The sequence below is a fragment of the Octodon degus genome, unplaced genomic scaffold, assembly GCF_000260255.1.
Source record: "Octodon degus isolate 3935 unplaced genomic scaffold, OctDeg1.0 scaffold00128, whole genome shotgun sequence".
Taxonomy (NCBI): domain Eukaryota; kingdom Metazoa; phylum Chordata; class Mammalia; order Rodentia; family Octodontidae; genus Octodon; species Octodon degus.
This window is the reverse complement of record NW_004524704.1, coordinates 701,038-720,820: the sequence shown is the minus strand read 5'-3', so window position 1 is coordinate 720,820 and position 19,783 is coordinate 701,038. Positions and strand designations below refer to the sequence as shown.

General features: G+C 46.1%; 1 protein-coding gene across 5 annotated transcripts in view; it reads right to left on the bottom strand.

The window, feature by feature from the left end:
• Nucleotides 1-3,438: 3,438 nt before the first annotated feature.
• Nucleotides 3,439-19,783, bottom strand: part of Senp2 (SUMO1/sentrin/SMT3 specific peptidase 2) — a 34,672-nt gene continuing 18,327 nt past the window's right edge. For 2 of the 5 annotated variants that reach the window (XM_004640874.3, XM_023700917.1), the window contains exons 9-17: nucleotides 19,465-19,516; nucleotides 18,633-18,696; nucleotides 16,121-16,297; nucleotides 15,199-15,330; nucleotides 13,562-13,765; nucleotides 13,016-13,095; nucleotides 8,202-8,286; nucleotides 6,234-6,329; nucleotides 3,439-4,591 (exon numbers count right to left, since the gene is read on the bottom strand). In XM_004640874.3, coding sequence (XP_004640931.1) covers nucleotides 4,529-4,591; nucleotides 6,234-6,329; nucleotides 8,202-8,286; nucleotides 13,016-13,095; nucleotides 13,562-13,765; nucleotides 15,199-15,330; nucleotides 16,121-16,297; nucleotides 18,633-18,696; nucleotides 19,465-19,516 — 953 coding nt within the window. In that variant the 3' untranslated portion in view covers nucleotides 3,439-4,528. Of the gene's footprint in view, nucleotides 4,592-6,233; nucleotides 6,330-8,201; nucleotides 8,287-11,095; nucleotides 11,155-13,015; nucleotides 13,096-13,561; nucleotides 13,766-15,198; nucleotides 15,331-16,120; nucleotides 16,298-18,632; nucleotides 18,697-19,464; nucleotides 19,517-19,783 lie in introns of those variants that run through there. The other 3 variants (XM_023700914.1, XM_023700915.1, XM_023700916.1) reach the window with 3 other exon arrangements.

Genomic DNA, 19,783 nt, shown 5'->3' with positions numbered 1-19,783 from the left:
TGTGGCGCCCCCTATACCCTATAGGTGCGGGTTTACGGCAGGAATGTGGCGCCCCCTATATCCTATAGGTGCGGGTTTATGGCAGGAATGTGGTGCCCCCTATAACCTATAGGTGCAAAGTCTCAGGCGGAGGGATTTATAGCTAAGCATGGGCAAATGGTCTGGCTCTTACTGCCCTTAATTGGTCCTGTCTCCTTATCTCCTACATGTTTGTGAAGTTTTAATAGGGCAGGGGAAGGAGCAAGGGATGGGGTAATTTAGGCAAGGCTAAAAGGGAAGGTGGCCTGGCCCAGATGTCTTCTATGTAAATACTTCAGGCAGGGGTCAGACTAAATTGAATTCTGCCTCAGTCTCTCCTTTTGAGGTGAATAGGAAATTATACTGGACACCTTGCCTCACACCACAAAGGCTCTGAGAGCTTCTGACCTCTCCTCTGAGGTCTGGATAGTGCTTCTTACACAGGCTCAACTCCACCCTGAGATCCTCTCAAACTCTAAAGTAGCTTTTGATATTGGATCAAACCCAGGATCTTCAGATTGAGCTGCATCCCTGTCCCTTATGTATATATTTTAAGACACAGTTTTGCTAAGTTGCCCAGTTTGGCCTTGAACTTGGCAATCCTCCCTCAGTTTCCCAGAGTAGTGGTGATGTGCCATTCAGGACCAGGCCAAATGGAAGACAACAGCACCAGAGGACCTTTGGAAGGCAGTTTATTATGCTAGCAGGCTGAGGAACCCAGAGGTTCAAATCACCTGGACTGGAGGTTATTGATCACTTATGGAGGTTTTCAGGAGGAAGTAGAAAAAGGCAGACAACGTAACATTCCGTAGTTGGCTACACATGCCTTTGTCATCAGTTGCTAGGCAGGATTCACTCTTACAGAAACTACTAAGGTTACCATCATATAGCATGGAGGAAGAATGAATCTTGTCTATCAACTCTGGGATTTGAAAGTAGGCAACATGCCACTAAGTTGCACTTTTCTTGCAGCTGGGTCTGGGAGTGTCAGGGTTTAAGTTTTGTAGCTCATTGTAAAAACCAACTGAGCATCCCAGTCTCATCCTTGAAGTGTTAGAAATATAGGATTAAAATATTCATTACATTTAAAATAGCCTCCACACTGGGACTGCTAGCGTGCACCACTATCCCAGGTTCAAGCTTTATAGATTTAAAACTAGTCTGTACTTTGCTCTTAGGTAACTTGTAGAGCTTTTCCAACTGCATCCCGAGGGCTGGGGCGAGCTCGGTTGTGGGAGTGCTTGCCTGTCTAACGTGCGCCAGGCTCCGGGTTCTTCCCAACCCCTCTGTTTCTGGGCACAGAAATCAACTCAGTGGTGTCAGCTTTTTATTGCTGTGGGGGGGAAGGTACCTGACGAGAACTGAAAGGAAGAACAGGTTGCTTGGGCTCATGGCTTCGGCGGGCTCCGGTCAGAGTTGCCCGGCTCCGTGGTAGAAACACGGCGGCGGCGGGAGGGCGCTCACGTCTGGGGCAGCCAAGGCGCTCCAGGCCACCCTCCTCCTGCTTCTCCCGGCCACACCCTACTGCGGGGGCTACCTGCATCCCTGGCCGGCCTCCCCGCCACCTGCCAGCCCCCAGGGAATGCGCTCACAGCCCCCAAAGCGTACTACACTGACTTCCTAGCCGCTTCCCATCCAACCAAGTTGATAGTCAAGACTAGCCATCACGTGCTCACAGCACATATCAAAAAATAAACTAAAACTATCACATAGTTGTGTGTACATGTACTACACTGTCACAACAGCAAATACATTTATTACTATGGGTTGCAATAAAAACATTTAAAGCTACTGAATTAGAGATGAGTTTATTGGCAAATAGATAAAATCAGTCTATTCCAATATACCCCAAATCTTTTCTTGTATATGTTAAATTAAAATTTAAAACCCAAAGCAATATAGCCAGCTAGAACTCCAATTTACAGTGAGCTAAGTGCCAAAAGTTTATTTGACTATCAGATTCTTGGAGTTTCACCTCATAGAAACTGTGATGAAGGGCGCGCTCCGCGGTGCAGCACGGACTGGGGCTACCGCAGACTTCACTTTCTGGGCGGCGCTCATCTGCACCGGCTGCCCTCTCCGCTTCCAAGGAAAGCTCAGCTGCAGCCCCCCAGAGTCCACTGCGTGGGCCCAGAGTGCTCAGAACTCTGGAGGGAAGAGCTCGGCGGTCCCAACAGCCTTTGGCAACTGAGGCAGAAAACGGGGCTCCCAAGAACATCTTCTAGATGCTCCTTGTTTTTCTTCCACCCCAACCCCTGCTTTTGCACAATGTCAAGCATGAGAAAGATGTTCACTAACAGGCTATTGAAAAAAGAAAAAAGAAAAAAAAAAAAACCAAAAAAACAACACACCACAACCTGTCAATTGTTAAGAACAGAGACTACCTACTAAGAGTAATGGTTTATAGAACTTTTCTTTGGGTTCCCAAATTACTGCAATTTAAAAAAATGACTAGATTTAACATTGCAAATTTGTTACTGATACAATCAAAAGATTTAAAAAAAAAACACCAGACCACTTTTCTCATAAATTGTTGATATATAAAAATTCTCTATTACCACCAGGTATAGTGGTGCATGTCTATAATCCCAACACTCAGGAGACTGAGGCAGGAGGATTGCTGAGGCCAACATGGGCTACATAGTGAGTTCACAATTACCTGGACAAGACTCTCCTCCAGGAAAAAAAGAACCTAACACCAGCATGTTTCAGTGCACCAAGGAAGAAGCCAGTGCCTGGAGGACAACGGCTCATGGTGCCTCACCTTGGGGTCAGAAGCTGAGGGTCAAGCACACGCCACTCCAGCTTAATGCCCCACTGGTAGGGATTTCTTGTGTTCTGGAAGACTGGGAAGAGCTCTGACAACCCCGAGGCCATGCCTAAGAAGCCTTCATGACCTGCCCCCTCAATGGATGGTGGCTACGGAGGGAGCCTCAGCCAGAGTCCTAGTGTGACCCTCGGCAGTTGGCTCAAGCACACATGCCCAGGGGATGCGGCTCCGACTCAGCACAGGGACCCACAAAAACCTCTGTGCCTTTTGGCTGGGCAGCTTGCTCCATCAGCCACAGGCCCAGCTCTGCATCCCAGGGACAGGGCGAGGGCTGCAGGAAGGGACCTCTGGCCGCTCACGCCAGGAGACGTTCTGGGGCCATGGAGTAGGACAGGCTAGGGTACCATACTTGCCTAGACAGTCGGCTCAGTGGCTCTGTCAGCGGGAGCCTGGCCCGGGACCACAAGCCCCAGCCGCACCTGGCCTCTCACTTGATGCACGGCCGGGGGCGGACAGCAGGGCACGGGCAGCACCGTTAGGGCTGTCTGGGGCTGCCACTCACCTTCATCACACCAGAAAAGCAACACCAGGCACTATACCTTGCAGAGTCCTGACCAACTCTAAACTTTCTGAAATTAAAAATACATAACCACATCTGTAAGGTTTTTAATGAACAAAAAGTTAAATACAAACTTTCATATGCAAAATAGACTGCTGTATAACCAGCGACCTTGGAGCCAAGTACTAAACCTTCTTCCACAGATGGCGGTGGGAGGGCACAGGGGAGGGGGGGTGTTAATCATGAGTACAAAACTTAATTTTAGCTTCATATATAGAAAAAAAATCTCTGAGGAAAAATAGCTTTAAATTGAATAGCATCTTTTGAAATAAACAGCTCAGGCCAGCCCTTACAATTCTGAGGTTTATGCTCAACCGGATCTGGGACAAAGTGAAGACTAGGGTTTACAGTTACTTTGAATCCAGTTTCAAGAGTAAGCCGTGTCACCTCTGCTCCAGAAGGGGAGTGGCTCTGAGGTGGCACGACGCACTTGAGGTCACCACACGGCTGGCCCAAGGTCCTTGGCGACGCTCGCGCTGCGCAGTGCGTGGTGCCGGGCTTGCTCGGACCCAGATCCCAAGCACAGCACTTCTGCTTCTCCTGCGCTTCCACGGAAGCCTCAGACAGGAGACCTCTCACTTCGGGTTGGCAGTGACTGCTCCAGCGCTTGGGAAGGCTCTGAACGCTCCGTCCTCCCCCGCCACTGTCCCTCCTGAGTGCCAGCAGGCAGTGGCAGTTTGATTAATGTTCCTCTCGGAAATAAATACTTCAAGCACATCATGTAGAGTTAACTGTCAGAGGCAGTGGACAACGGCCACCACCCCACATCTACAAACCAGTGAGTGAATGAACACACGTGAACAAACACATGGAAAAACAATTCATAGAGTAAATCCTACATTTCCCACATTCACAGGGAAATAATTCTTTAAAATAAGAAAACATTAATTAGCGTTTGTTCTTGTGTGGGCTGAACAGTCCAGGGCTCCAAGCAGGCACAGCCTTATAGTCAGGGTCGAAAGCAGCCCCTCTGTACCCCGAGACAGGGCTCCATGCACGGCAGCTCAGTACCTGTGGGAGAACAGAAAAGGGACGCAGGGACTGGGTAACCCACAATGCATGAGGTATGTGGAGACGGCTGGGAAGGAACAGCCAGAGGCCGGAGGGAGGGGGCAGCATTCTCAAAGCAGCTGCTGATGCAGGATTTCCCACACCATCTTCTTCCGGAACAGAGGCATCTGGTGCTGCAAAGAACAACACACAGGTCACTGCTGTGGCCGTGTCACAACCTCTGCACGTCACTGTGTAAATAAAGTGCAGTGCCCAGGGCTTTTAGGGCAGCTCTGACATCACTGCTTATAAAGCACAGGTTTCTGTTTTCTTTTTTTTGTGGAACCAGGGATTGAACTCAGGCCCTTTTGCTTGCCAGGGAAGCGCTTATTCTACTGAGCCATCTCCCCGGCCCCAAAGCACAGGTTTCTAATTGTACTGCATGTACCCTAGTGCTGTACTTGCTAAGGAAAATCAAAGCAGGACTATATGTAGTGACATCACAGCTTAATAGCTGAAGCATTAGCAAAAGTGGAAATGTCCAAGTGGTGGCACCATCAGGCAAACTCTCTACTTACAAGGACTTAAAAAAAGGGGGGAGGGCCTAGGGTGATGGCTCAGTGGAATAAGAGCTTCCCTGGCAAGTGCAAGGGCCTGAGTGCAATCCCTGGTTCTGCAAAAAAACAACAACAAAAAACCTAAAATGAGTATAATCTGCTTTCATATGTAAAAAAAGGGCCTTTAAGGAAAATATCAAATTTCTTTCTGCTCTACCACATGTTGTACATGGTCAATTCTGTTCAAAAACAGCTTCTCTTGAAGTCTCCTGTCCTTGGGTTCAGAGAACAGTCGGCACCTTGCTATTTAGCAACATCAAAGAATAAAATGCTTTGCTCAAGATGCTACTGCTGTAACCGCCAGTCACTGCATGGGCCAATTCTCAAAGCAGCAAGACACCACAGGACGACCAGCTTACCTGCAAGCTGACTGCCCACTGCCCTCTAAGGAAGCCGGGAGCTCACGCCCTGCGCCACGCATTCTGTGCCATTATGAACACTGGGATAATGCACTGTACTGTAGCCTGCCAGGGAGCTCTTGGGGCGTGTGTGTGTGTGTGTGTGTGTGTGTGTGTGTGTGTATGTGTGTGTGTGTGTAAGTCTTAACGTGATTTAAAAATTACTGTAAATAGTTCAAAGCATCTAGTAAAAATGCACATTTATTCTCACTGAAACTGCTGAGACAAATCAGTAACAAGCGCTTTTATTTTCAACTAGAAGTGTATGAATTCACTGTAGGCTCCTCGTGCCTGATGCTGCCCGGAGCTTGGAATGGGGTTATCAGCTGGCTACTCTAGAAGTACGTTTGCAAACAGCAGCTATGAAACTGAGGGCTGCTGACGAGACGCACTTTTCGTGTGCGCTGCTGCGCTTGTACAGAGGTTCCGAGTCCACTGTTAAAAACAACTTCTCAAGTGCTCCCACATGCCTGGGTTTCCACTTCAACACAGAACCATGGAGAACCCAAACTAAGCAGAATGAGAGGAAGGTTCGTGGTCCTGTATAAAGACCCAGGTTCCCAAAAGGCCTGCTTTTCCTCGCTGTCACACACTCTCACACGGACCACGGGGTTGGGATGCGCCATAGCCTGCCACCCCCAGGGCCCCCCAAGAGCAGAAGCCTTCTGAGGGCAGAGGTCAATACGAGTGGGGCTCTGCCGAGGCTCGCGCAGGGTCCACGGGAGCTGCAAGCAGCTACTGCACAGGGCCCTCCCGGGTGCCAGGCACTGCAACAAGTCCCCTTGGCCAGAAGCAAGTGGATGAGGAGGGCCTTCACTCACCTGTGTAAATGTGATAGGCTTGTCCCTAGAAATATAATCTGCATATTTACAAGTAAACATTCCACAATCACTCCCATTCAGCTGTTGAGGAATCTCCTAAAATTATAAAAACAGAAAGGAAGACGTAAAATATCATATAAATTCCTTACACTTTTTCTAAATATTGCTGTGGAAAAATTGCAATCTGGTAAATGCTCAATGTAGTACTGCACAAACGCACGCATACAAACGTAATTAGCTTGCTCCACGTGGGACAAAACACTACACAGGACGTGGAGTAGGGAGCCCCACAGAAAATCATCCTCAGATGAAAAGAAAAAGTGAAGAGGATTCCGCGCTCCACTCTCGAAGAAACCAGCTGAGGGTGTGATGTGGCTCACGCTTAGCCTGTGCGAGGCCCTGTGCTCCGTCCCCAGTGCTGCACAACACCCAGGAAACAAAACTGGAATCAGAAGGTGTACTAACAGGAATGTGAGCCACAAGGACTTCCACTGTTACAAACTTCAAGAAGCTTAAGTAAGGGTCACTCTAAACCACAGTGAACCTACTGCCTCACTGCAGGGATCGCCTCTCTATGCCACACAGGATTGACAGGCCTCGGCTTCAGCCTCCTACAGTCACAAGAGACAGAAACAGAAGATGCAGACCAGCTTCATCCGGGAGAATCTTGCCTCGAGCAGGGCCACCTGGAGGCTGAGCGTCCAAGCCTTCAGGGAGGCCCATAACCTGGGCTGGCCGCCCATCACACACGGGGAAGTCCCATCTAAGGTGCGTGAGAGGTAGAGGGAGGGACTGACTCCGCTGTGGGGACACATACTGATAGCTCAATGCGGACTCCTAGAAACAGCTGAGTATTAAAAGATAGAACACACACACTAGGGGCCTTATATTTTTCTCCAGAGTCTAGCATCACTCAGAGAGAGAACTACAGATCCCCATCTACAAAAACAGATTTTTTAAAATCATAATTCCTGTACCAGAACAGGTGTTCATCCTTACAGATTTTCTCTGGGGGCAGTGTGCATTTGAGACACTGTCTCCCTGTGTAGCTCTGCTGGCCCTGAACTCACAGTGATCATTCTGCTTCAGCCCCCCAAGCGCTGGGATTTAGGCAGGCACTAGCACACCTATCTGGCTAACAGACTCTTGTATTTGTCTTTTCTTTAGGAAATGTCAAGCCTTGATTTTCAAGTGATTCAATGTGGAAGTCAAAATGTTTTGAGTGAAGAAACCTGAGCCCCTACGGAGGTCAGGACTACGCTGAATTCATGTGGCTCACTTCACAGGGAAGCAGTGCGACTCAAGGCTGGGCCACTTTCCAATTATGAACTGAGACTCAGACCTCATGAGCTACAAAGCATAGTCACAAGCAGCTTGCCTGACTCTTGCTGATTATGCCATGGGACCCTATGACCTAAACAAATAAATTCCCAGATAAATTTCAGACAAGAACTTACAACAACCAGGAAGAGAAGTTGACGTACACGTTTTGTTTCCCAATTCCCTGAGAGATACGAGGTGAGGTACACACGACCCTGGCCATCCTGCGTCACGACCACCAAAACTGCCCAGAGCAACCCCAGTCAATGCCCCCTCCCCATTTCCCAGCATGCTATAAATAAGCAAAACCATCCAAGTGGTCTGTGGTGACTTGTGACCAGATCCAGGCACAGCGAGTGCAGAATGTGCCTGAAATCTTCCTTTGTTATTAGCTTGAGATGCACCAGGCCAGTCCTGGCCGGGGTGATAAGGCCTGGGTCCTGGCTGCTTCCAGGCAGTACATACCCAGAGAGGGTATGTACTGGACACGTGCGAGGCCCCAAGTTCAATGCCCAGCAAAAAAAAAAGCACAAATGATGTCGACTTTCAACCTGTTCATCCACAGGGCATAAATGAGGGGAGGGAAGAAGTTAGGGCTGAACAACATGATACAACAAAGTTTGGCAAATACACATGGTTGTCACTCACGTGTGGCTTCATGCTGTAGCGGGTCCACTCTAAAAGATTCAGATCAATATTTCTTTTGGTCTTGCTTTCATCTTGTAAATACTGACTAAAGAAAACAGCAACAGAGGTTACATCAATGACACCAAGCTTTATGACTACAAAAGACTTGTGATATTTAATAGACACACCATCCTATAAACTATACCATCAGGCTTTCAACACTGTGACTGCTGTTTGGATTTTTAATTCTGGGTTCCTTTTTCTACTAACTGACACTATATGTTCATCTTTTTTTTCCAATTTATTTTTGTATTTTAGGACAGGGTCTATAGGGTCTCACTACGTAGATTGGACTCGTAGTGATCTGCCTGTGTTCAGCCTTCCAAGCACTGGGATTACAGGCTTGCGCCACCATGCTCAGTCTCAATCGAGGTCTCAGTGTGCCCCAGGGGCAGGCCAGGGATTGAACCCCAGCTGCTACGCTCTGCCTAAGCAGGCGCTTTAGTCCACTGAGGTATTTGGCCAGCCCTTACTCATCTCTAAATAATTAAAACATATATAATGAGGTAAAAGACAAAAATCCCTCTCTCATATTAAAAAAAAAAAACAAACAACACCCCTCTTCCTAAGTCAGGGAGGGCAGCACAGGCCTGTAGCTCTGGTGACTTTGGAGGCAGAGGCACAACAGCAAGTTTGAGGCCAGCCTGGACAATTCTGCGAAACCCTGTTTAAAAATAAAAAGGCCTGGGATTTGGCCTTGTGGTAGTGTCCCTGGGCTAAATCCCCAAACCACATGGAAAAACAAAACAAAACAAACAGAAACCCACAGGAAATGCCCCCACCATGGCCGCTGGCGCAGCACCACAGCCAGCCTGCTAAGGTTTTCTTCCAGCTCTACCACCATACGCACAATGTCAGAATGTACATTTCATGCAGTTCAAATGGAAGGTTTTTTTTTAAAACTTTTTTTTACTTCAAAACAGGTATGAAACAAGATACGTGACCTGGACTTTTATTTTGGTACCATAAGTTGAGCTCCGGACCTTGCACTTGCCAGGCAGGCATTGTGCCACTGACCTATATCCTCTGGCCCAGGGCCTGGACTCTTTATAATTTATTTATTTATTTATGTGTGTGTGTGTGTGTGTGTGTGTGTGTGTGTGTGTGTGGCCAGCTCAGCCCACCAGGGGGCGGGGCTGGCTGGCATGTGGTGCTGGGGGATTGAACCGTGGTCCCTGTGCTTTGCTAAGCTTGTTCTAAGTAGGTGCTTTAGACCACTAAGCCATCTCACCAGCCCGCCTGGACTCTTTAAAAACAGGTATTGCCATGAAAAAAGAAAGTAAGAAGACTATTCTAAAATAAAGGACAAACAGCAGGTAAATATTAAATCTTTTTTTTTTTTTTTTCCTGCACTCAGCTATCCTTTACATTACTAGCCTTTCATATTTTTAATTTTGAGACAGGGTCTCCCTAATTTGCTAAGCTACCCAGGCTGGACTCAAACTCTTGCAATGCTCATGTCTTGGCCTCCCTGAGTTCTGGGATCACAGGTATGTGGCACGACGCCTGGCCAAGACATTTCTGAACACTCATCTATTCCTGGGCTTGGGGAAAAAAGTTCTAGAAGATAACATAAAAAACCAGAATATGGACTATATATTACATGTTACAGATGGTTAATTTTCTTAAGTATATCACTGTAGTTATGTAGAATTTTATTTTAGGAGATAAATACTTAAGTACTAAGTGCTTACTTTTTTTCTAAGTGATTAGTTTTATGCACATCTCTAGGCTATCACCTCAGTTCTCAAGCTGTGTACAAGATAAGCCTGCATCAGGCTATGTTACGATCTAAGATGTCCCCCCAAGCCTTCCTGCGTGCGGACGGGGAGTGACGAGATCACGGGTGTTAACCTCATCCGTGAACCCACTGACTGACTGCGCAGCCAGGAGGCGGCCGGCTGGGGCAGGTCTCTGGGGAGCAAGCTGCCAGGCCATACCCTCCAGGCCAGCCCCTCCTCCTTTCCCTGCCTCCCCGTTTCCTGGCTACCACAAGGAGAGCCGCTTCCTCGGCCAGGAGGCGTACCTGTGCCTTAGGGCCGCCACCATGGCCTGAGACCTCTGAAACTGAGCTCAAGTACACATCTCCTCCCCAGCTGCGCATGCTAGGACAGGCAACAGTGACGGGGGCCGACAGCACACCCCAGGACGTGTGCGCTCTGTGGGGCAACCGCGCGGCCAATGAGTGAGACGCGGTACTCCATTGGGCTGTGGTCTTCTAGAAGCCACCCCAGCTAAGTCTTATTCCTTCATAGAATTTCTGCTCATTGTGGAGAAACAGGATTAAAATTTTCTCTCAGGGAAAGTAATAACTAAAAAAGTTTGAGAAAAACTGGACTAGAGGTATCAAGAAAAGAAAGCAGACTCAGATACCCATAGTAACTGACCTTTCAAAAGAAAGGAAAAAGTATGAATGGAATATAAGTATATTCTTAAAAATCCTGTTGTAAGAAGTATGTAAAACTGCCGTACGATTTCAGGAAACAGTTTCTACGCATGCAATAATATGTAGATACTATATGCACACACACACACACCTACATGTTTTATATCTTACACACGGAAGACTAGGAGGATTATAATCAATTTGATCTATTTCTTTTGTTGTTGTTGTTGGGTTTTTTTTCAGAACCGGTGTTTGAACTTAGGCCCTTGTGCTTGCCACGGAAGCACTTATTCCATTGAGCCATCTCCTCAGCCCTATTGTTTTTTGTTTGCTTTTTTTTTTTGAGACAGGGTTTCACTACATAGTTCAGAGTACCCTGGACTCACTATGTAACCCAGCCTGACCTTGAACTCAAGGTAATCTTCCTGCCTCAGCCTCTAGCCTGCTGCAATTACAGGGGCACACCAACCTGGCAGAAGTCCCTTCTATTCTGAAGTTTTGCTTTCTGTAGTTTCAGATACCTGCAGTCTAAAAACATTAAATGAAAAATTACGGAAATTCGTAAGCTTTAAATTGCATACTGCTCCTAAGGACACGACGAGGGCTCGTACCATCAGCGGCCCCCCCAGGACGTGAAGCATCTCCTCACCCCCACACACGCTCTCCCCACCTGCGCAACACAGACACTGTCTGGAGTCACACTTACTTTACCTACTGGGCCCAGAGACAAGCGTAGTGATGCAAAGGCCCCAGGGCGTAAAATACAGCAGAAGAGAGCTGGCCCTAAGTCTGGTCCTGAGAGGCAGCAGCCCAGGGCCCAGGATGAGCACTACATACGGGGCTTGGGGCCAGCGTCTGCTTGGGACACACACCCAGCGGATAAGGGGAGCCTGGTGACTCTGTAAGAGCTGCCTACAAATCACACACCTTTGAGTGCCAGATGCAGTGGGACACAGCTGTAATCCCAGCTACTTGGGAGGCTGAGACAGGATGACAAATTTGAGGCCAGCCTGGGCAATTTAGCAAAACCCTAACTTAAAAAGAGAAAAGGGCAGGGCATAGTGGCACATACCTCAGGAAACTGAAGCAGGAGGGTCACCTTCAGTTTGAGGCCACCTTGGGCTACCTAGTGCAAGGCCAGCCTAAACTGCAGGGTGAGACCATGCCTCAAAAACAAAAAATCCTGAAAAGGCCCAAGGATCTAGCTCACAGCTACTTATATTCAAGCCCCAATATTATAAAAATAAAAACAAAAATTACCCCTGAGTTTTATGAGATAAACCCAGTTACCAATAGCAATAGCACACACATACGGGGGGGGGGGCCTGCCCCTTAGCTCAGTTCTTTAAGTGGCTGCTTCAACAAAGCAGTCAGGCTCAGGTTGCTGTGGTTCGAACCCCACAACTCAAGCCAGCCAAAACCTGCCCTGAAGGCATTCGGGGCCAGCCAGGGGAAAAAAAAAAATCCAATAGCACACACATGAAATGGCTAAAGAATTCACAGGCTTAATACTCCCCAGCTAACAGTTCTTTACAACAGCTGGAATACCATGGCACCTTGGTTCGTGAACTTGTTCCACGACTCTGGGGAAGAGCCCCACAACGCCAAGTTCACATATGGAAACAAAACTTTGTTGAACATTTCTGTTTGCAAACAGAAGCATCTGTAAACTAAGGTATTACTGTAATGTATCAATCTCAACAAAATCTAATAAATACCACAGGATTCTAATAAGATATATTTAGCTGGGCATAATGGTGCATACCTGTAATTCCAGCACTCTGGGAGGGGAGGCAGGAGGATCAAAATTTCAAACCCAGCCTAGGCAACTGGTAGGTGAGTTAGTAAGACCTTGTTCTAAAATTTAAAAACTGAGAAAGGGCTAGGGATGTACATCAGTGCAAAGGTCTTAGTTCAATCTCTAGTAACACCAACACACACATACACACTCAAACACTCAAAGAACTTGTTTTCAATAATGATCCTATGGGGCTGGGGAGATGGCTCAGTGGAATAAGCGCTTCCCTGGCAAGTGCAAGGGCCTGAGTTCAATCCTCGGTTCTGAAAAAAAAAAAAACAACAACCCAATAATGACCCTAAATAAGACTTAGCTGAGATCATTTAGTAGGTACTTTTTTATTTTTTTGCAGTACCACTGATTGAACACGGGACCATGCGCTTGCCAGGCAGGTGCTTATGCTGCTGAGCTATCTCCCCAGCCCTAGGTTATTTTTAGACAAAAAGATGGACTCAGAACTCCTGAAGCCTGGGGAAGACAGCCTTACCTGCACAGTGAGACTGCCGTCTAGAGTCTCCTAGGGCTATACACGAGATCACCTGCCACAGGTGTAATGAGACCATAGGGAAGGAAGGTTTCAGCTGTACTTACAGGAGAATATCACAGATCCTGTGGCCCTTTTGTCCCATAGAATCCAGATACTTAAGACACTTTTTTCTTAGGTCCATCACCTATAATAGGAAAATACAACATCCAGAAACATCTTAGACATTAACAGTAGTAACAATTGTACTTCCAAAGAAAAGCACAATTTAAACCACCCAATGTGAATGGATTTTGACACATTTTAGTTTTAAGAAAAGTTACAGAAATCCAGTTGATGAGTTTACTATATTTCTACTCCTAGATGAAGTCTAGAAACTTCTTTACCAAAACATCAGTAGTCCTCCCAGTGTGGTGAGAGATTTTAGCTTTCTCTTTTACCTTCATTTTTCTGTAACAAACTCGTACCATCTTATAAACAAACTAAAATTTTTTTAAAAACCCAAACACCCACTCCTGCTATAAACAAATGTTCCTCAAGCAGAGACCTGTCCAGCTTCCTGAGTCACCCTGCTTTGAGAACTGAGAGGTCTGCAGAGCACACTGTCAGCCCAGCCTGGTGTCGCGAGCCCCATGCCAAGCCTCTCCACTCACCACAAGGCTCCAATGCACCTTCCGATGAATGGGCACCAGAATAAGTTCCTGTTCAAAGAGATTTATCCCTTTGGTCCATCTTTTCACTGCTTGGTAGCCCCCAGACTTTAACTTAGGATAGAAGAAAGTACTGAATGCATGAAGTGCTGGGTAGCCTTGCTTTTTATTTCTTTCCACTAGAAGACTCATGTAAAAATTAATGACCTGTAAGATACCAAGAAAGTAAAGGTTGGAATGTGGAGAAAACATCATCAAACTGAATTTTCTCTGCGTTAGTATGAAGCAGGAAGTGAGATGCATATGGATGGGCAGGAGCTAAAAGTGGGAATGAAAGGACCAGATGTGGAAGAAGTAAAAAAAAGTCAGGGCTGGTGAGTCAGCTCAGTAGCGGAGCGCTGCCTGGCAAGCGTGAGGTCCTGAGTTTGATTCCTGGTACAAAACAAAACAAAAACAACTAATCAGAATGGGGGAAGAGTATGAAGGAGGGGGGCAGGGGATGGCGTGGCGCACGTGGGAGGCATGGGCCCTGCACTCAAAAGCCTGCGCTGCAACCAGGAAAAATGAAAAAGGAAAAGTACTCAGGGGCAATCAGGCGATGGTCTGTGCAAATGCACCACACACAAGACAGAAGGAAGATCAACTGCAAGGGACTCACTACATAGAAATTATCCCTCAATTTAAAAATATTAACGGGAAGGAGAGGTACACCAAAATATCCATGGTACTTTTAATAGTAATATACTATTCTTGCATTTTCCAAATTTCCTGTAATAAGCATGTTACATTTACAATGTGAAATGAAATAATACTCCAGTTTTAAAACAATGGGCTTCCATGTAACTTGCTCTGGGGGAGGGGCAAGAAAGGCAAAGGGACCAGCTGGAAAGCAGCAGGGGAGGGGCAGCAGCTTTTGCTAAAAACGTGAGTGGAGGTAACAAACAGGCCCCTTGCTTACCACGGTTTGACACGCACTTGCTAGCATGTAACAGCCTGGGGAGGACAGGTGCTGGGGCCTCAGGAAAGTGGTTCAACCTCAAGCACCACCTCAGGGGTGGAGGGATAGGCCCAGCTGCCCTTGCTCTGCAGGTCCTCCCAGGGCAGTGACAGGCTCCCAGGGTAGTGAACAATGAACTTCTGTGCAGAAATCACCTGCCCATCTGTGATGTTTTGTGATAGTAGCAGGAACAGACCAAGACATCATTCAAACAAAATACCTTCCATTTATCAGGAACACCCAGGGTTCATAACAAAGTCACTGAAGACTAATAAATAAAATGATAGATAAATATAGATACAAAAGAGGGAAATTGGGGCTGGGGAGATAGCTCAGTAGAATAAGCACTTGCCTGGCAAGCTCAAGGTCCTGAGCTCAATCCCCACTACTGGGGGGGAAAAAAAAAGAGGGAAATATTGCAGCAAATAGGACCTTTTTAAGGTTTAGGATATTCTTGTTTTAACTGTCCCGGCTCTAGGATCAGAGCTGTTGAGCAGCAAGACATGAGTTATGGCCCCATCATGAACATGGGACATCATTTTGGTTGTAGACAATAAACAGCTAAACATAAAGCTAGGCATGGGGGTGGGGCGGGAAGGGGAGGGACAGGGACGATGACGACACGGGACATGAGCCAGCTCACCTCATCATTAAGCCAGTGATAGTTCTTTAAGGTCTGGATGTCTCCTCGAGTAATTCGCAACTTGAAAGCACTGCTCAGGATCTCATCCTGCGGCCCGTGGCCGAGGGCACTGCTGATTTCCTTTTCCATGTCCTGGATAAGAAAGGCCAGAGGCTGCTACTTTAACACAGAACCGCTATCAGATACTCAAAGTCCGAGACTCGAGAAAGCCTTTCATGTCAACAACATCGGGACCTGGAGAAAATTACTTTCCTAGGCCCTCCATCTTGCATAAAAATGTCCAAACTTAACAAAGCAAGCCTAGCAACGGCTACCCTCCACTGAATGCTTGGCTTCCTTACTCTAAAGAAGTGTGCGGATAAATGCATATCTAAGCTACAAAACTGAATCTATAAACTCAATCAAAATTCTTGTCCAAATATATACACAAGTGCTTCTCTTCACTGCAGACAGCTGCTATTTTGTGACTTCCACCTCTGTGCCCAACATATAATGCTCAACAGATACATACCACACAGGACTAGTCAACCACAGGCGGAACCGAGGTGCAGAACTCTACGTGCATTTCCTTGTGTTCTACAAGCCTTATTACTTTCAAACACAATAATCAATGGATGCGATGTTTTGGAACGCTGGATTTATTCATTTAAAAACCTTGCAGTGTACTCACTCTTGGCACCATACTAGGTAACATGTTTGAAATGCAGAAAAAGAATCTCTGGAGGACCCCTTCTATCTCTTCTCATAGGTGTCTCCACAGACCACGATGATCAAGCTAGCCAAGCAAGCCAATCCCGAGGCTGATCTTTATTTTCGTAACTTAGGCCCTCTCTGGAGAAACTCCTCAAAACAATACCCTCAAGTTTAGAGTAAGAAGCTATTGAAAAACACGCCTCTTACTCTAACCAACATAGGAACATACCTCGGTAAGTTCAAGGAGATCATCTGGTCTTCTGTCCCTCTCTTTGCTTGAGAAATTCTTTTCCTTCGCCTCAAGTATTGACATTTTCCTCCGGAGAAAGCCATTGCTTCCACTGCCCAGGCGGAGTCGGGCCGACACTTCTTCTGACAGGTCAGGCTCCAGCTGGTGGCCCCTTCTCTGAGCAAAAAGTTTCTATATTCTATTGCTATGTTTGATACTTGCCACACTACATATATTACACATGAACTGTAAGACTGTCATAATCTTACAAGGAATGACAATTATAGTCAATCCCCCAAATAAGTAAGCAGATTGATCATATCTGCATGTCCTAGGCAAGGAAAAATAAAAAACCCCTATGAATTAGGGCTCATGGGACACCTTAAGTACAAAGCATGACAGAAGCCGTGTGTGTGAACACACACCTATTAATTCCAGCATTCAGGAGGCTGAGGCAGGATCACAGCAAATTCAAGGCCAGTCTGAGCTGTCTGGTGAGTTTATAGCTACCTTGAACTACACAGTTGAGGCCCTGCCTCTGAAAACAAACCGTGAGGGCTGGGGAGAAGGTTCAGCAGCATAAGTGCCTGCCTGGCAGGCGCAAGGTCCTAAGTTTGATACTTGGTACAAACAAACAAACAAATACCCCATGAAACTGACACTCACCACTTTCTTTGGAGGTGCCAAGAAAAGGATTTTCAGTTCTTCTGTCCCACTTAAAGTTAATGTGATTAAAATACATTTTGAAAAGTTGAGAACAGCAAAAATAAGACCTATAATCCTGTCACTGAGAATGCACTAGTGCAAACACACTCTTTTTCGTCGTTTTAATCAGACCTGTGGAACAACAGCTCCACAGAAGTCCAAGGACTGGGTCTGGGGCTCTTATAGACTAGTGAGCAGTGGACTTGCTCAGGGGAGGCTGCTGTTAGAAGACGCGGATGCCCTAGGCCATGCCCTCCACCGGGACCTCTGTGTCTCCCTTCCACCTGGCTGCATACCCTTCATAATAAATGGGTAAAGATGGCAAAAAGACACACACACCCAAGACATCACTGTACCATGCACTTTTTGGAAAATGAACACCGTGTGGCTATTTGGGTCAATGAAAAGAATTTTGCACATCCCAGGAACTCTGCTAAGTCTCTTCCCCAGCAGAGCCTCCCCTGTTACTACTGTAACTGTTAATACTGGATTTAAGTTGTCTACCAGGCAAACTATTTGGAAATTAAGAAATTCGGGGCTGGGCTGTAGCTCTGGTAGAAGGTATTGTGAAATCCTAGGCTGAACCTAGCACTGACAGATACAGATGGAAAATATAAAATTGAGACATATTTAGAAATAAGGACTGAAGACTTGAATCACACTAGTTTGAAGGTGGCACATTGGCACCCTTCATTCTAGCTAGCTGCAGGTGTCTATCCTAGGCTCAGCATAGACCAAGCAGGATGCAGTCCCCAGTTAGGTTTTAAAAAGGCCTCTACCCCGTCTGTTCTCTCAGGTGCGGTTCCCTTCTCTTTTTAATTTTTTTTTTTTTTTTGAGAGAGATTTTCCAGGCTGGCCTATAATTCCTGAGCTCAGGTCATTCCCGTTTCAGCTTCCTGTGGTGCTAGGAAAACAGGCGCATCATTTTAGTTTGGGCTCTCCAAATGCTCAGTGATAATAATAATTAACTCCACTCTGAAGCAATGGAAATGGGAATATTAGAGAAAGAGAAGTTTTAAAACTTACAACTCCAGATATGTCTTAGCTGTTCGAAGGTTCTTTTTTTGCTATATCCGTACTGGGGATTTAACTGAGTACTAGGCAAGTACTCAACACTGAGCTATTTGTCCAGCCCATGCCTAAGACCGGGTCTTGCCAATTAATGCCCAGGCTGGCCTTGAACTTTCTTAAAGACTAACTCTTTAGAAGTACAACCACAAAGTACAAACTTACCCACACTTAAAGCAGACCCTACACTTCTGTAGTTCTATACATCAAAAATGTGAACAATCTAAGAATTTAAGTAGCAATTAAGGTAGAAACATACTTCTGCTAGACAGTAAATGCTTACTGAAACACCTTGCCGTTGTTGAGACTGTCGGGACCGATGATATCACTGGGACACTTATTTTGCTACTTAATGTAAAAGCCAACGAAACAGTAGATGGCTAATGTTTTCAAGTAAGTATCAAAGCCAAAAAGTTAAACTCTGGAAACGAAGTCCTGAACATATCATATCTTTCCTAGAGATGACTTTAAAACAATTTTCCAAAAGAGTCACACAACATACACGAATGTTGTTATGGTATCAGACTGGTCTTCATAAACAGGGTGGCTATTGGAGATGTAAACCTTCAACACAGAAGGAAAACAAAATGTGCGCACTTTGAAATTTGCTGCTCTTGCAAAGAAAACAATGGAATTAAAAACATCACAGCAACACACTTTGCGTGTTCTTATTTTTCATGCACAACCAAACAGAAGTCTGCCAAGACAGGAGGTACAAAATCTATCTAGTTCTACTTACACTTTCGTTCTCAGGTCTCAGTCCAATCATCTTCTCTGTATCAGAAATTTTCCCCTTTGAACACCTGAGGGAAGATATTAAGACTTCTGCTACAGAATTTTACACTTGACCTTAGCCAAAAGGCAGAGAAGCGATTGCTAGACAATTTTAATTTGATACATGTTTGATTAGTCTTAGAAATAAAATTAACTTGTACACAAAAAGGCCTTGAATTAATATGGTCCTTAGAACTAGTGGTCAGCACACCCTTCTGAAAGGAAGACGCCAGTAAACACTCCAGTGATGGTCACCCCTCGTCTCTCCACCACTGCAATTTAACACGTTCTGGCCGGCTTGAACCACGGGTGGTCCAAATGGATCTAATCACGTTTACTAGCCTCTTTATTAATAAAATTAAATCAGAGCCACTTGGCAGCGAGACATGCATTTTGGGCTATCATGAACTTGTGAAAGGCAGTCACAGACACTGTGCAATCAGAGTGCAACTGTGTTCCAACAGACAGGTGTGCCAGACCAGCCGCTGGGCCATAGCCAACAAACTGCTCTAAACCACCGTGCAAAGTCCTACAGCATGCAGGGGCTACATTATAGACACTGATCACAGGACCTCACAGAAATCATCTACGCACTTCTCCGAGCCGTGACCCTTAGGAGACGAGAGTCAGCTGCCCAAGCGAGGGCTGGCACCCCAGGCCAGACCTACTGAGCTCGACACAACCAGGGCTGATGAGCGTTCCCAATTCCTCAGGCCTAGCTACTCACAAGTGTAACTTAAAAAGTGAGAAACTAGATGCATACTAAATAAAGACTTTAGAGGACCTCAATCACATACCTTTTGTCACTTCTCACTGGATAGAGAGGTCCCCTTGTTTCAAAAGCTCTATCTGTGAGGATGGAAAAGAAAAAAACTATTTACCAATCAATTGTGAGCTACAATCTCAATTTACGGTCAATAAATGTCAAAGTGTGACATTTATTTACACCAAAATGCTGGAGTGAACTCCAAATTTTAACCTTCTTACCAACCTTAAAATGCATAAATCTCTTTTTCCATTAAATATAATCTTTAAGGGGCTGGGGAGATGGCTCAGTGGAATAAGCGCTTCCTTGGCAAGCACAAGGGCCTGAGTTCAATCCCCAGTTCCGAAAAA